General features: G+C 36.0%; 2 protein-coding genes across 2 annotated transcripts; one reads left to right on the top strand and one right to left on the bottom strand.

Moving 5' to 3' along the window:
* Positions 1-1,169: 1,169 nt before the first annotated feature.
* Positions 1,170-12,971, bottom strand: LOC121412629 (glutathione S-transferase alpha-4-like). Its single transcript, XM_041605409.1, is given in 7 exon segments — positions 1,170-1,368; positions 2,255-2,392; positions 4,683-4,830; positions 8,541-8,610; positions 8,613-8,672; positions 11,761-11,812; positions 12,812-12,971. Coding segments are annotated over 7 exon segments (678 nt in total). The 5' UTR covers positions 12,902-12,971; the 3' UTR covers positions 1,170-1,248.
* Positions 12,972-15,723: 2,752 nt separating this feature from the next.
* Positions 15,724-16,305, top strand: LOC121412930. The gene has a single exon (XM_041605693.1). The coding sequence runs from the start codon at positions 15,724-15,726 to the stop codon at positions 16,303-16,305; it is 582 nt and encodes a 193-aa protein (XP_041461627.1).
* Positions 16,306-17,123: the final 818 nt, after the last annotated feature.

Below are 17,123 nucleotides of genomic sequence, written 5' to 3'. Positions count from 1 at the left end.
ATTAACGTTTCCGGTAATAAAGAATATTATTATTATTATTCTTTATACAGGCTACCTGAAAATTGACTCGTCATTAAAAGGGAGCAATACATTTTTTTTCATTTTTTTATATTCAAATCGTTTTGTTAATGTATCCATATTATATCCTTTCGATTTATACTTCATTTTGATAATTGTCTATTGTAATGTTACTATAACCTTTGAATATACTTCAAAATTGGTCAACTGTATGATTGTAAATTCGAAAAATTGAAAAAGGAAAATAAAACAAGTGATTTGAAAATAATTAATGATAACCCCATTCCCCGAAACGTTCATCACGATTCTAACTTCTCTAACAAAAAATAAGGTGTGAAGTGGATTTCTTTAGGCGGTTCAGGTTTTCTCTCAAACCAAGAGGGGTTGTGGACTTGTTGAAGAAATGAAATGATGCATTTGTCCATGCGCGACATTGATATGAAAATTAACCCCTTTAGATTACATGGAATACCTTTTCATGGGTAATTTATGGCACACCATACATTAATTATTCTTTCTTGTATCCATTCCATGAGTTTTTCTTGGAAATTCAATTCAAATGTCCTTCGGGAAATCCGAAAAACGGAAATACTACATGGCTTTCTATCAACAATAGTCAATAATCTGCAGGAAAAATATTATTTTGTTAGAACAAAGGTACTTTGAAGTTTGAATTAAAGAAAAATTAAGCAATACTTTTTTTAATATTTCTGGAAAAACACATGACTATTTTCAATCCGACCTCTGTTCGGAAAAAGTAGAATCGACGATATTTCATATCCAATTATCTTTACTTATGTCGTACAACTATGGGACAAGCATGTCAATTTCTAAGGACATTTTAAAAGCATCCCGTTGAGCATGTATGATATTTATGTATTTTTTAATTTCCTTGCTATCATGCGTTTTGTCCCTATAGTCGATTACTAGACAATGCTTTAGGTGCACAAAAGGGCTGGTCTGCGGTCCTATTAATTGCCCCCGCCCTCTCTCTCTCCATTTCTTTCTGTTTATTATATTTTTTGTTTTCTGTCAATTTGTTTTTGGCTTTTGTCAATTGTACAAAATAGATCAGTATCATATGAAATTCCATTGATTTTTATTCCAAAATTTTCTACAAAGACTTCTGGGTTGTTCGTTTTCATGAAGGGCATTCGACAGTACATTTCCTATTTCGTGAATCCGTCCTGCGTTTAGGAAGCGAAAGCCTCATATTGTAAATCGTGCCAATCACCAGTCAAGAACCAAGTTGACGACCCGTACATACTCATCATCGGGAGGTGGGTGGCGTCGAGAGCTACAAAGGTATTCCTTGAGTCCCGGTTGGTTTGAGAAGTGGACAATGTACTTCTGTTGGAGAAGAAAACAAAAGGAAAGAGAGAGAGAAAAACAAAAACAGCAGGTGGAAATAGGCATGTTCATAACATGTAAAAGAGTAATAATCAGTTAAATCTCTTGGACTTCCTTTTGACGCTGTTAGCGTACAACTTAGGAGTTTCATGAACGGAGTCGTCAGACATTTTATCGGACAAAGCTTGTGTTATCCGATAGTTAATGTACATGTACCATAGCAACAGTGCTGCTCGGCTAATCCAAATCAAGGAAAATTATCAGATCCGATATCTTGTTGGACAAAGCATGGGTCCTACTAACCAATGGATAAAGAATGCTATGAACTTCACACTACATCTTCTTTCCCATCAATGGTGAATTTCACGGAGAACTATAACATACGTTCATCTATACCTCAAAGTAAGAAGGATATCCAAAATTTGTTACGATGGTTTATGGCACGGTTATTGTAAATTGATGCAATTAGCATGATTAGCTGCTATGCAACTGGGTCATCGGCATTCATGGCACTCATGGGTAATAACAAATTCTGGGTGTCCTGGACAATTCCGCCACCCCCTACACTTAGTTTTGATTTGTTTGCCTTTGGATCCGTATGCTTTTTAGACCCAAGTAAAAACATTATTTTCTGTCCAGATCTACACAATATTTAGATAGACGCTTAGCTCTCGGAAAAAACTCAAATTTATATACTTCCCTTTGCAGTTTTGAAAAGGGATGTCTACGATGTCTCGGACAACTTCGTCAAGCTACTAATTGTCTCAATGAAAATATAAGTTTCTGACAACTTTTTTTGCCAAATACCGACTGTATCACAGGAAGGGGACTGCTTACTGTGTCAGATACTTCAATTTTCCATGGGCAGGGATTAACAGTTACCTACCTGGAGATTAGGGAAGTCATCTAGTAAGGGCTTGATTCTCGGGATCTCGTTCACGTAGCTCAGGCCATCGAAAAACATAAAGTCTGCCATGGTGAGAGAATCTCCGACAAGGAACCCTGATTTGCTTTCGCCGAGAATCTAAATGAAAGTCACGAAAAAATGGGTAATAGCAGTATTTTGGTATCCAATGTTCTATTAAATTGAGTCATTCCGGATTAATTGGACTGTGCTGATATTTATGATTATTATTCATACAGACAATTTTAGAGCCCAAATACAAGTGTTATTTTGTTGGTGCACTCGACCCACTTAAAAAGTTTGTTGAACTCGCCTAATATTTTTTCCGAGGTGACACAATATTGAAAATATTGGACGACTAGATGGGGAATTCCCTAAGTGTACGCACCACTCATCGCGCGCGCATGCAGTTTTCAATGGCAAATGCTCACTGTGTGTGGAACTGTGACTGCAGTGTTGATGAACAATTCCAATTAAATTTTTTCTACAGAGGCTGCAGTAAATCTCTAAATGCAGAGAAAACCAACAACTGTTAGGAAGTTTGGATTTATATTCGCTTTAATTTCATTTTATCCTTTAATAATTTGAATATATTTTAGAAATTGAGGCTCAGGAAATACTATTTTTTTGCATGATAAATCGAGTGCGTAGCTTTAGGACCCCTTCTACATCGGGCGGCGAAATTAAGAGGTTTTCGAAAAACACGACGGGATTTTCGTATTAGTGAGTTTTGTGATATTTTCTACTTGGTTAATGATCTTTAGAATGTTTGCCACAAATTAGTGAAATATAATTTGTTGAAATATTAAAATTGGGACAGTTTTTATTGTTTGAAAACAAAGTGCGTAGCTTTAGGTCCCCCATCATACAGCAGAGTCAGAGTCTCAGGGCGGGAGGGTAAGTTAAAAATTATTTGCTAAAATTCTCTGTATGAATAATAATCATAATACTGGATGTCCCATTTTTCGGTCAATACAAGGAAATATAGGACTCGCTTTGCAAAATATTGGACTCGTCTTCGACTCGTCCAATATTTATGCAAAGCTCGTCCAATATTTCCTTGTATTAACCTCAAGGCCATCCAATATTATATAGATATATATGGATGGGCGATAAGCTTCCCTTTTTCAAGCTTTGATAGTCGTGTGGTCCAGTGGTTAGATCATTGGACTCATAATTACAAGGTTGTGAGTTCAAATCCCCACTCTCCCATTTATATATTGTCTCCACTTTTATCAAAAGGACCGAGAGTAATATCTGTCGTGTATAGGGTCAGACGCTGTGACTGAGTAACCTAGACGTAAAATGTTTTATGGGTGATTGTTTATATACCAGCTTGGCGTTTATCAGCAAAAATGCAGTTTTTCCAGGTTCCTATGGGAGTTACTGTACCATAAACAAAATCAGAAGATGCAATTTGCACTTCATCATGTGGTTTGTCCCGGATTGGAATACTAGTATTTTATTTGAAACACGAATTCAATGAGCTAGATTGGAGAAAAAATCAAGAGTAATGACAGACGGAGTAGACAAGTTGCTGCGATGGCCCATATGATTTTTTCATTACATTTGCAATTTTCACAAATGTTTAATTTAATTCATTTGATGTTATTATATTACAATGTTTGTACATCCATGCCGACGTGCACAATTTTCTGTAAATATCTGTGTTAAAGCCAGTGAAGGAAATGTTCCAATTTACATAGATTGAAACATTATTGAATTGATTTTTTCTCTTTACTTTAAAGTCTTCACACCTTATGTGGGTTTGCATGCAGTCCTCATATGTTTCATTTGCATATTTCATGGCCAAGATCAAATGATATGAGGGGGTTGGTCATTCTCATCGCTTTCTAATCGATCTTTATCCCTCGACCCTTCTCCTAACACCGCGATCTCTCTCACATCAACCCACACCCGCACAATCACCCTCAAACGCACACACACAAGCACTCACAAGCACGAACGCATCCCTTTCATGACACGCTGTGAAGTAGGAGGCGAAATTGCCAATTCGCCTACTACCAACTCGTCCACCCACCATACAGCCTACTTTCATTTAGTCTAATGCTACTCCGTCCAACATTTCGTCAACAACCATTTGGTCCATCCATCACTTCGTCTAATCACCATTTTGTATATTCTTTTCGTCTCATAACCACTTGGTCTAATATCCATTTCATTTTCATTCAGTTTACTCAATGAACACTTAGTCCAAAATGTCTACGGAATAAATGGCTATTGGACGACCAACTGGTTATTAGAAGAAATGATGAGTGGACGAACTGTCAATTAACCGAAGTGGATAGTGGACGAACCGACGGTAGATCGACTGATACTAGAAAAGTTGGCAATTGGACGAAATAGGAGAAGCCGAATTGGAAATAAACGGAATGATATTATGATTTACCTTTTCGAAGACGGGGAAGTATCTGTTCTTGCATTGTTTGACAGCTCCTTGGAGCATTGTTTCCTGTTCTTCTCGAGTTTTCTGGAATTGGGCGGCAGAAAATCCCGATCTTAGCATATCCCTGGCTCCCATGGATAACATATCAACTCTACAGAACATAATTGTAAAATGTAAATAAGTAGAAATGGAAGAAGGAAAGAGAGAAGCAAAGAAAGAGAGGGAGAGAGATTTGCAACATTAATAGTGGCAGCTGATGATTGGGCCATATTCTTCAAAATTAAAAACAAAATAGTTCAATTTAAATTGCTAGAAAATGAATTCTATTATTTTTCTTCAACATCCTTTCTTTAAAGGTGCACTTAACCTAATATTCGCTAAATGTGGATTCCTTTGCATGTTCAGATCTTGGTACCGCATTTGTATAAGCATGGACCTACAAGAGAGTTCCATGGTGTGGGCAAAATTCACCTAGCTGGATGCTCTGTTCCTGGAACGCAGTATGCGGCGCTCTTCACATCTTAAACTTTTTCAAAACATTTCATTACCTTTCGTAAGCAGAATCTTTGTCGTCACTAAATAACGCTCGTTTTTTATGTTGGCATTTTCATTTTTTGGGGAAGTACATGGATACAACACTTAATGGTTTAACTTACATATCACTTGAAAAAAACAAAATGAAAATGATTACAAAGAAAACAAGTTTTTTTTTATTATATGTCACGTGATTGATGACTTTTTTATCCCTCTACAGTGATACGTTCGAGGGAAGCCACTTCCTTTTCAAAGATGCACAACATGATTGTCCAAGAAAACTCGTAAAGCCGGTTTAACTTTCATCGTTGGGCAATATCTGTGCGTACACAATAATGGATGTCGCTATTATTATTGTGAGGGTGAATCATTGTCTCAAATAATGGTTTCTAATGAGATATATCAGAATGTTGTGTAATGAAGGTGATAAATGATGCATTTTTAAATTGAAAATGGCTACATAGGAACTTATCGCATAGTATAAAATTTGGGTGGAGACAAATAATGTTCACAAAATGACAGCCAATCTTAATGTTGAAATATATTCTATGATTTTCATGGATGATTTGCATATTTTGGCGGCCAAATTGGATTTTGCCGATTTGCAGAAAACGCTCAAGGTTACACGAGTGGCATCATCCAGATTCGTAATCATATCTATGTTGAGTAGTAGGCCTATCGTTAACTGTTCCTTTTTTCATCTGCTTTCACATCTAACGTGGTAGTCTAATGGTGATCGGTAAAACCAAACAACAGTTGCTTTTACGACAAAAATAATTATTTGTAGATAAATCTTCAACTAAACTGCGCAAAATTAATGTTCAATAAAAAATTAACAACATTTAGCAGTTCTAGACTTTCTACCAGCAATTTCTCCAAGATTTAAAGCAAACATTAGGTCTATTTGGTTAAATTTTGAATTCAAATTTTCATTGTCGCAAAATTTACACTAGGTGAGAGGATGTATTCCCTGTATGGGCCATCCTCTCACCACCCAAATTTTTCATCAACAACTCTCCTTTTTCCAGCCACCAAATGTAAGAAACATAATAGTCTGAATAAGATCAAAACATTAATCAGTACATTACAATCCTACCACTGTGCCTTCAACAAACATGTAGACAAACTCATCAGTAATTTCAATAAAGCCATCATGTTTTCTTATTTTCCACATTAATTAACTAATGACACAATGACCCATTGTTTTATAACAATTTCATTCTTTCCTATTCCAGATATCACCATGCTAGTAGTACTACCTAGAGCTTCAACCACTATCCCTCTCTAAAAAACGGCCATTATCAACCACAATACAATCCATTAAATAAGCACAATTTCAACACAAAACAAAACCGAAAAGCCTGTGTATCCATTGGCATCTTTGATGATTGATAAGATATCAACGCATAAAGGATTTGGACGTGTTCAAAACAATCACCCCAACCCCATGTGCGCCACAAATTCTACACTCTACACATACTATAATAGCCCCCTTTCAGCTCACCAAACGCAACATATGTTATTCATATCTGGTTCCGAAATGCACTGGTTATGCCAATTCAAGCGTTAAACGAATAAGTTTTATTTAATTTTATTTTATTAGACAAATGTCAGTCAAGCTCTTTATACATGTACCAATGTTACGTAATTGCGACCAGTTTACTCTTTTATTCAAATGAACTTATCTTCTAATGCCTACATTTCTTCTCCCTCTTCTCCATCTACTGTATGTTTCTTTTATACTCTTAACTTTCTTATTTATATGCAATTTCATATGATGTCATTACAGTACGTAACTTGTTATTTATTTGCATCTGGCGACCCCAACTAAAGCTCTGCTTTTCGGGTTTTCGCCTCCTTCAATATTGTGTCGAAATATATACTGTATTCGTTACTATGTCAAATATTATTTTGTATCTGTTTGAAGGAAATAAACGTGATTTTCAATCAATCAATGCGTCATACTCAGACGTGTATTTTGTTTCTTCTTCCATTGCGCTTTATAAATCATTTAATCTTAATTTAAGGTTAAGAAAATACTACACTGTTTTAGAGTGAAATAAAAACATGGAAAAGGAAAAAAGGTGAATGTCAACGTGAATCAGAGGAAGTAACAACAGCTTTTGTTTTTAATCAAACTAGACGAGGAAACTGATTCACCCGGTAAACATGTTGACATCTGGAACAGTGTGTGTTTCGTAGACAGAACATTATGTTAAGTTGCGAATGGTTTATTCATGAGTAAATGTGGATCTAAAACCATCATTTATAAAAAAAAAGTGCATCTGTATGTATACTTCATTTGACTATAGGGGGTGCTGGTTTGAATGAAACAAATCGCTTCGCTACAAAATGAAAGTAATTATATGTATTGATAAATTCATGATTTCCGCAGATTTCCAAGGGGTGCTGCTTATGGTGAATAATACACGCAGCAGTCCCCGCTTCCAAGGGGCCAAGAGGACACATTGAAATTTGAACTTGTTGAATAAACATCTTTATTTCAATATGATAACATTAAAAATATTATCCTGTGTACTTGACTATTCTTATTTCCACTTGGCGTTTATCGAATACCTTTCCTTTAATTTTGTCTTCTTTCAGAGAGAGAAAAAATTACTGCATACCGTACTACTATAGATTATTTTACAAATGACACATACTATACAAACCGTTTTAACTGGTCACTATATGCACTCCTTCCATTACTCTTTTGTTACATTATTGTCAGAATTATCATTGATTCTAAAATGGTGGAGTCGTCCTAATACGTAAGTTAACAAATAATTCATCAGTGTGATTATCATTTCTAACATCATTATCACCACCATATCCAGTAGCGGACCGTGAACCGGAGGAGACAAAGCATGGGGGGGGGGGCACTGCATTGTCTGTGAACAATGCTGTGCCCCCAATGCTTTGTCTCCTCCGGGTCAAGGTCCGCCACTGACCACATCATCATCGTCGTCGTCGTCATTACCATCAGCACGATCATCATCACCTTCATCATCGTCATCACCGTCATAAACCACCACCGTCATCACCGTCATTACCATCATCACATGGACCTGGCCACGGAGGATTATCTATTGTTACTTGGGGTGCTGTGACAATGCTCAGCACCCCCGGTAACAATATATTAATCCTTTGTGGACAGGTTCCTGCATCATCACCATCACCACCCTCATCAATCTTCTCCATCATCTTTATCATCATCATCACCATCATCATCGTCCCTATCACCACCACCACCACTTCCACCAACGCCATTACCATAACATGCTCATCATGGGAAAGTGGATGGCGTCGAGTGTAACAAATGCCTACTTGACTTGGTCCTCTGGGGATTTGGCTTTGAAGTTGTATTTCCTACAGACATATCGGAGCACAGGTTCACTCCTATAACGTTCTCTCCATCAATCTCTAGCAGGGGAACTTGCTTGAACATCAGTTTACCATCTGGACATGGATAATATTAACAACGACAAATTCCTAATAATTAGCGTGAAGTTCCTCATTTTCTTACCCATGTAGTTTTCATAAACAAACAATCTCCCGCTGTATATTGCGACTCTATTCTATGCGAAACTTAGAGTGATGGGTTGTAGAGCCCTTATAACCTGGAAGCAAAAATGGAAATGTCACCATGGTTGTAATAATTTATGGAATGGGTCCCTATTAATTGGTCTAATGCCAATTAGTCTAATTACCAACTCGTCTTCTATCGTTTTGGTTTATCATTAATCGTCCACTACCAACACGGTCTAATTGCCATTTCGTCTAATAACCAGATGCTCCAATAGCAATGTAGTCCATTAATCATTTGGTCTAACTGGATAAGTGTTAATTGGGCGAAATGAAAAAAACGGAAATGGATATTAGACCAACTGGTTATAATGCGAAATGGCCATCGATGAACTGATGATTAGTCGAAGTGATGATTGGACCAAAATTTTATCGGACCAAATATGGTTGTTACACGAAATGTTGATGGACGTAATGGCATTAGACGAAATCAAGCTAGACCATATGATGAGTGGACGAGCTGGCTTTAGACGAATTGGCAGTTCACCTTGTTATTCTATTTTGTTTTACCTATCATTGGGAAAAAAATATTTAGATGTGCCTTTGGATCTTATAACCCTACTTTGTATAGTTGAAGATCGCTGTATCGTGAGTGCTATAAGCCTACTATTTATCACAATATAATCAAATGAAAAAAAATAAAACTTCAAAATAAAAGGAAACCCTGTTACACCCACAAATGTAATAATCGCCCACAAATGTAATAACGCCCACAAATGTAATAACACTTTACCCACAAATGTAATAACGCCCACAAATGTAATAACACTTTACCCACAAATGTAATAATTTTTGATCGCCCACAAATGTAATAACACTTTACCCACAAATGTAATAACGCCCACAAATGTAATAACACTTTACCCACAAATGTAATAATGACTTTACCCACAAATGTAATAAATTTGAAGTGATTTTCGGCGAATTCGTTCTAAACTAATATCCTATAGTAATGCGTTCAAAGAGCTTAAAAGTTCAAAGTCTTTTTTCCAGACCCGGTTAATGAAATATTACAGTACAAGTCCAAGTCTTTTTCCAGACCCGGTTTTTCAAAATTATAATATACGTCCAAAGTATTTTCACCAGACCCGGTTGTTTCAAAATTATGATATACGTCCAAAGTCTTTTTTCCAGACCCGGTTGATTCAAAAATTAAAATGCAAGTCTAAAGTCTTTTATTCAGACCCGGTCGTTTCAAAAGTTATAATATACGTCGGTGAGGGGTAAAGACAACACTCGAAGCCCAAGCATTTTAAGTGGGTTTAATTTTGAAGATTGGTCTCAGCTGTCATTTTTTTTTCAATATTTCTTTATCTTTTAAATAACCGGGTCCAGACGAAAGACTAAGCATAATACTCGTGTTATTCCACAAGAATAAGAATATGAGTCTTTTGTTTTCAGGATTGTTTAAATCATTTTTAAATCACCGGGTCTGGAATAAAGACAACGCTCTAAACATGCGCTTTTCTACATGCATGGTCTTAATTTGGAGGATTGTTGGTTCTTAGATTCGTTGTTGGGGGTTGAGTTTTATTGATTTTTTATTCCTGAAATAATTGTGTCTGGAGGAAAGTCGATCTTCGACAATCGGTCTTCATGTTGTTCCACAGTAATTAGATTATTGGGAATTCGTTTTAGAATATTTGTAAAAATTATTTTATTTTTCAAATAGTAACCAAGTCTGGAGAAAGGATGTCTGCTTTACCCACGCGTTAGTAGGGGTAGTAGTATTATCTAAAAAAAGACATATTTTTACTGGGTGAAATTTTGGAAATTTGGTCTTAGATTTGAAGTTTTTCAGTTCCTTTTTTTAACAGCCGGGTCTGGAGGAAAGAGTACGTTTTAAAACTCGTGTTATTCCACGAGAATAAGAATATAAGGTCTTATGTTAGAAGATTTTTTTCGTAACTGTTTTAGGTCTGGAATAAAGACAACACTCTAAACCTCTTTTAAAACAGGTTCTTAGGTTGAAGGTTTGTTTGGTCTTAGACTTTGATTTTTTAAATTCTTACTATTAGCGCTTTTTTGAAGAAAAAAATGGTCGGGCTGAAAGACTGTGCTATATCCAGCATTAATAAGATTATGGGGGTCTTTATACTGTTTTGAAACTAATATTCATAATGTTTAAATAACAAGTAACCGGGTCTGGAGAAAAGACTACGCTTGATTCTCAATTTACTCTTAGTGCATATATTCACAATATACACCGTATAAGTTGAAACAACAACAAAGACATTAATTCCACCAGTTTTAATTAACTGGGTCTGGAGAAAAGACTAAGCTCGATTCCCATTTTTTCCACAGGAATATCATTATCGTATCTTAGTTTGGACTTATATTATAAATTTTGAAATAACTGGGTCTGGAAAAAGACTTTGGACTTATTAAAATTCTTGAACAACCGGGTCTGGAAAAAAGACTTTGGATTTATATTATAATTTTTGAAACAACCGGGTCTGGAAAAAAGACTTTGGACTTGTACTTTGATGTTTTATTAACCCGGTCTGAAAAAAGACTTTGCACTTTTGTGCTATATGAACGCATTACTATAGGATTTTAGTTTAGAACGGATTCGCCAAAGATCCCTTCAAATTTATTACATTTGTGGGTAAAGTCATTATTACATTTGTGGGCGATCAAAAATTATTACATTTGTGGGTAAAGTGTTATTACATTTGTGGGCGTTATTACATTTGTGGGTAAAGTGTTATTACATTTGTGGGCGTTATTACATTTGTGGGTGCAACAAGCCCCCTCCGACACAAGATGTTTATTTTGGATACTGGAATAAAACTGATCAACATAACCTCTAATCAAATATGTTATTTTATCTGCAGTGTCATAGGAATGAGTGAAATGTGGCAGAACCTTTAGAGAAACAATTCAAATTTTATTTTCAGTACCGTAAGTACGGCACCAATGGTCTCATAATTATGATCCATTAAAAATCATTTTTTTTTACCTGCAATGAGCTGTAGGAATTCTTCCCTGGTTTGCAAGTAGACTTCATCATACTAAATAAAAAACAATACAGAAAGAAAAGTAATACGAATTTGGGCACCTATTTTTGCATCATAAATAATGTATATCGGTGCACTTGATCATGATTATGAGATAAGTTGTCTTATACATCACTTTATTTCCAATCTGCACATTAAAGAAATACAGTATACACCCAGGACACTTCGCTATAATGAGAAAATGCAGGGCAATAAAATGTTCTCTAAGTTTTGGTAAATAAAAGATGATACATTTTAAAGACTGAAATCTAAATAAAATTTAGAAAAGATATCACAAACACATTTTTTTTTTACATGTTGGGGAAAAGCTTCCTTCAAAATGTATAAATTAAAGAAAAGAAGAACCATATCGAGCCTATTGAAATAGTCCAGTTCTGTTTTTTGATAGTGTTTTCTATGGTTATTTTTAAGTGTGTTCATTGAAGTATACCAAATATAAGATAACATATGCATTGACATATTAACGCACCTTGCCCATCCCATACTACGTATTGAAAGTGTTTTTACTCTCCTTTGGAAGCCCCCACCCCCAATTTTATTGCCGCCATTGGTTGCAGTGATCTGCAGTCTAATTCATGTATACCAAATCTTTAAACTGGTTATAATGTGACCTTTCCCCTCAAAGCTTGCTCTCATATTATCTATATCACTTTCGTCATGCCTTCTATATCTCAGCTTGTAAACAAACACTCCCATCTACAAAAGCTGCAGTTATAATTTCAAATATACATGTATTAAAACCCGGTCTCTAAAATTCAATCAAGACGATAATCATAAGACAGACAATTGATATTTTATTGAGATGTTTGAGCACATAAATATTAAATAGAATTCCTGTACATTCATGCACCATAGTCTAACTACATCACTCAATCATGTACGGTTATACATGCTCGTTTTGCACTGCGCATGCGGGTAAGAAGTGTTTAATGTAATTCCATCTGAAAATTGATCAAACGAAATCGAATAAAAAGCGAAAAAAAACAAACTTACTTCTATTTTTGCTGCATTCAAAGCAAGGCGAGTAACTTCGGCCAACCCTCGACCTGCGAAATAGGTAAAACATGGCTTAGCATTCGACATGTTTCCTTTTTTTGCGTTCCTCGTTAGACAGTCAAATAAGATCTTACCTTGTCAACTTGTGGTAGAGTACACGTGGGTTTTAATTTTGTCAAGGCATCGAAGCAACTCTCTCTCTCTCTCTGGTGACGTCACGACAGTCTAACCATCATCAGGATATTGACACCGATGCAATGTAAATAGAGAATATCGACTTCGACCTATTCAATGTTTAACTTGCCTGCGAAGACCTATAGGTCTACGTACCACCAGTCTCATATGATAAATGGTGGTTGGGGTTGGACCGAGACGGGGGTTGGGGGAGGGGCTGCGTCCTTTTGTAAATTTGTGCAATTTCCCAATAGCCCTGTTCTGTGTATATTCCGAATCACTACTAGATTACAGTCTTGGTTTTGTATGCCATAAACCCTTATGATCTAGAGGAAACCAAAAAAAGTTTATTTCGTTGGATAACATCTTACATCCCAATTATTTATTTGTTTCTCAGGAGCCTCAACAAAAATTTTGACTTATTCGTCGACAAACTTGAATTCAGAGACGCTGTTATTGGTATTTGTAAAACATGGCTAAACGACTCATCAACATTCCCTCTGTTAAATATTCGTGGTTACAATCTTAACCCTAAATCTCCCGGGGTAGTTTGATTCTTGTCATTCCGGGGGGGGGGGTGGCATTATGGCCCCCCTTTAGATCTCAGCCTCGGATTGCGCGATCATGACGAAAATTTGCAAGATGGTAGAGAATGACGTAATCTACGCAGTTGCATTGGTAAATTTCACTGAATTTATTTTTTTTATTAAATATGAATTAATTATGCTAATTTATTCATGAAATCATACTTTTTGCTCTGATTCACTGTATATAGCTCCTAGAATGCTATTTTTTGGTGATAATATTCTTTAGAGCATTCCCAACAATTGTGAATTAAAAAAATTATGGTAACAAGACCGATATCTTATGTATTTTATTGTTTTTTATGGATATCGTTCCAGACTAAATTCTGGTCATAAACAAGGCAAAATTAATTATGTTTAATCAGTAAAAGTAGAAATAATGATACATTTATGAATTTTGGCTAAATACATAATTTGCATTGGATTTGTACATGAAATCACGTTTTTGAGCAATTTTGGGTCTGACATGCACTTAAATAATGTTGCGTTATGTCGTAACCGCGTACTTGGGCATCACAAATTTGGTCTCAAAATATGCGCGAGACTTGAAAGTAAAAAGTCAGCGAGCGGCGAGGTAAAAAAAAAATTGCGCAGCGGACCTATCGCAAAAATTGTCGAGGGGGGAGGGCATTATGCCCCCCCCGGGAGAATTAGGGTTAACAACAAGCAGGTGTGTTATCACTAGACGAAATTAATGTAATATATGAAACAATTTAGTGTATGTTTATTGCAATCCAATAACCCAATAGAAGTAACATTATTACTGGTGAAATTTATAGACCACCTACATGACCTAGCACTGTTGAATTTTATGAATCAATTAAAGCTCTTCTTTCGAAAAGGAGCTTTGAAAATACGACATGTATACTGTTATGAGGGATTTTAATCAACATTCTAAAACATCATGAATACCACAGCTGTTCATATTTTATTAACCGAATGCTATCAAACTCTTTACATCTCGCTTATTAGAAAATCAATTCATATGTCTGATGTCGCATCTACTCTGATTGATAATATTTTTCCTTCCGTGATCGCCTCTGGCATTTAGTATCGGATATATCTGACCATTACCCCCACTTACGCCCTCATTTCTTCATTCGTAGGTAATAATACTAATCGCCCTCACTCTGTTAACTATATTCGTGTCATGTCAAAGTAATATGCAGATTTCATATCATTTCATCAATATATTCACAACAACTTTTAATTCAACAATCCCACTCCATTCCCAACATCTTCCAATTGCAAACAAAATTCCAAGGAATTCCTGGATCTCCAAATTCCTTCTAAAATCTATAAATAAAAACAAATTATTCCATAAATATAAAAGATATCTTTATGGTTTAAACAGATCCAAGTATAATCGTTGCCGCAATATCCTCACATCAAGTTTGCGTATAGCTAAACAAATGTACTTGTCAGTTTTTTTAAAAAAAATACGAATATGACATTAAGAGCACATGGAAGGTAGACGAAGTTTTGAAATCAAATACTAATGAACTACTTAGTTTGTTCAATAGGATGGCAATAACATTGACAATCCTTCAGAAATTGACGAGTTGTTTAATGATTTTTTTTTTGTTAATATACAGTTGGGGCAAGAAGTTTACATACGCCTGGTGAAAAAGATGTCGTATTATTCAATCATTGTTTGTCCCTCAACCAGTTGTATTGCCAAGATTAGAAGAATTATCCAAATACTTTATGCCCATTGTGTATATTTCATATAAAATACTCAGATATATATAACATGGTTTATAATATCTACATGTATATTTCTAAAAAATCAATGGGTCAAAAGTTTACAGTTGACTGTTGAAGTGAAAAAATGCGTTAAAAGAGGCGCCATGGCTTTCTGGTGGACTTGATTTTTCTTTTAATGACTTGAGGAATGTGATAATGCCTTAATGTCATTTGAATAATGACCGCAGAATTATTCATATCTCTTCCTATGACATTTGAAGCATGATTCACATTCCATCTATGTCAAGCAAAGCTAGATTTTGACCTGATGAATAGGATTTTGTCTTTTGAATAGACTAATGGTAAAAAATATTGACCCGAAGTTCCTGCAGTGATTCAGTGTTGGTATCTATAAATGCTACCACCAATGTTCATCAGCACTGCAACATTAGCCATGTTAGCACCATGGAGAAGTCAAAGCAATATACCGAAGACCGTAGGCAACGTGTTGTTGATTTACACAAGTCCGGTTCCTTTTTAGGAGTCATATCGAAGACTCTAATCATGCCTCGTGCTTCGGTGAAAAACATAATACGCAAGCATAACACTCTCGGCACAGTGCAGACTCTACAAAGATCAGGGAGACAGCGAAGAAAACTCAACCAGACAGCAGAACATAGACTTGTCCGTACAGTTCAGCTTAACCCTTGGATGACAAAAAAAGAGATGGGCCAGGATCTGGAGGCTTCAGGAAGCAAGGTATCCCTCTCTACCATCAAGCGGTTCCTCCATGATCATGGACTGAGAGGCTGCAGAGCGAGGAAGAAGCCTTTACTCCAGGACCGACACCGTAAAGCCATACTGAAGTATGCTAATGAACACCTGGGCAGTGGCGGTGGCAGCATCATGTTGTGGGGATGCTTTGCAGCAAGTGGTACTGGCTCACTCCTGAAGATTGATGGCACCATGAAGAGAGAGGACTACCTGAAAATTCTTCAGCTAAGCCTGAAAAGGTCCGCTAAGAACCTCAATCTTAGTCAGAATTGAGTTCCCACATGACAATGACCCGAAACACTCGAGTCCAGACCTGAACCCTATTGAGAACCTATGGACAGAACTCGAAAAGCATGTTCTGTCAAGGAAACCAAGTAATGTGACTCAAGTGTATGCCATCTGCCAAGAGGAGTGGTAAAAAATCCCAGGGAAGGTCTGCAAGAAGCTAGTGTCTAGTTGTCCACGTCGACCGAAAGATGTGAAGACGAATGGAGGCAGTGCTACCAAGTATTAGGGCTGGTGTATGTAAACTTTTGACCGTCCAATAAACTGGAAATATATCTATTATGAACCATATATATATGTCTCCATATGTATCTATTTTAAGTATATGCCAGATATATTTAGTAAAGACCATACTTGTCTTGCATCCATGAAATCATATGTTGGCAGGAATGAGTGAAAGTGTAAACATTTTAGGATCACTGTTTGTCTACTAGGTGTATGTAAACTGTTGGCCCCAACTGGTCCTAATCTTGCCCAAAATATTCCCAACTCTGATTTTGAGTTTCATAATTTTCTCAAAGCTAGTAACCAACATTTTAAACCTCAAAACTAAAAAGGTTAAAGAAAGGGGTACGATGGTATCTCAAATTTTCTTTTAAAAAACGTTATTGATGAAATACTTTCCCCTCTTACATAATTATGATCTTGTCTTAGTCTCGTGGTAAAGTTCCACAACAAATGAAAATAGCTAGAGTAGTTCCCATTAAAAAAAGTAATAATATAGTTGATAACCTCAAACTTAAAAAGCTTATAACGAATACGATGGTATCTCAAATTTTCTTTTAAAAAACGTTATTGATGAAATG

This window comes from Lytechinus variegatus, chromosome 4 (assembly GCF_018143015.1).
Source record: "Lytechinus variegatus isolate NC3 chromosome 4, Lvar_3.0, whole genome shotgun sequence".
Taxonomy (NCBI): domain Eukaryota; kingdom Metazoa; phylum Echinodermata; class Echinoidea; order Temnopleuroida; family Toxopneustidae; genus Lytechinus; species Lytechinus variegatus.
Note: the sequence above shows the minus strand (reverse complement) of the source record. Positions and strands in the feature narration are given on the sequence as shown.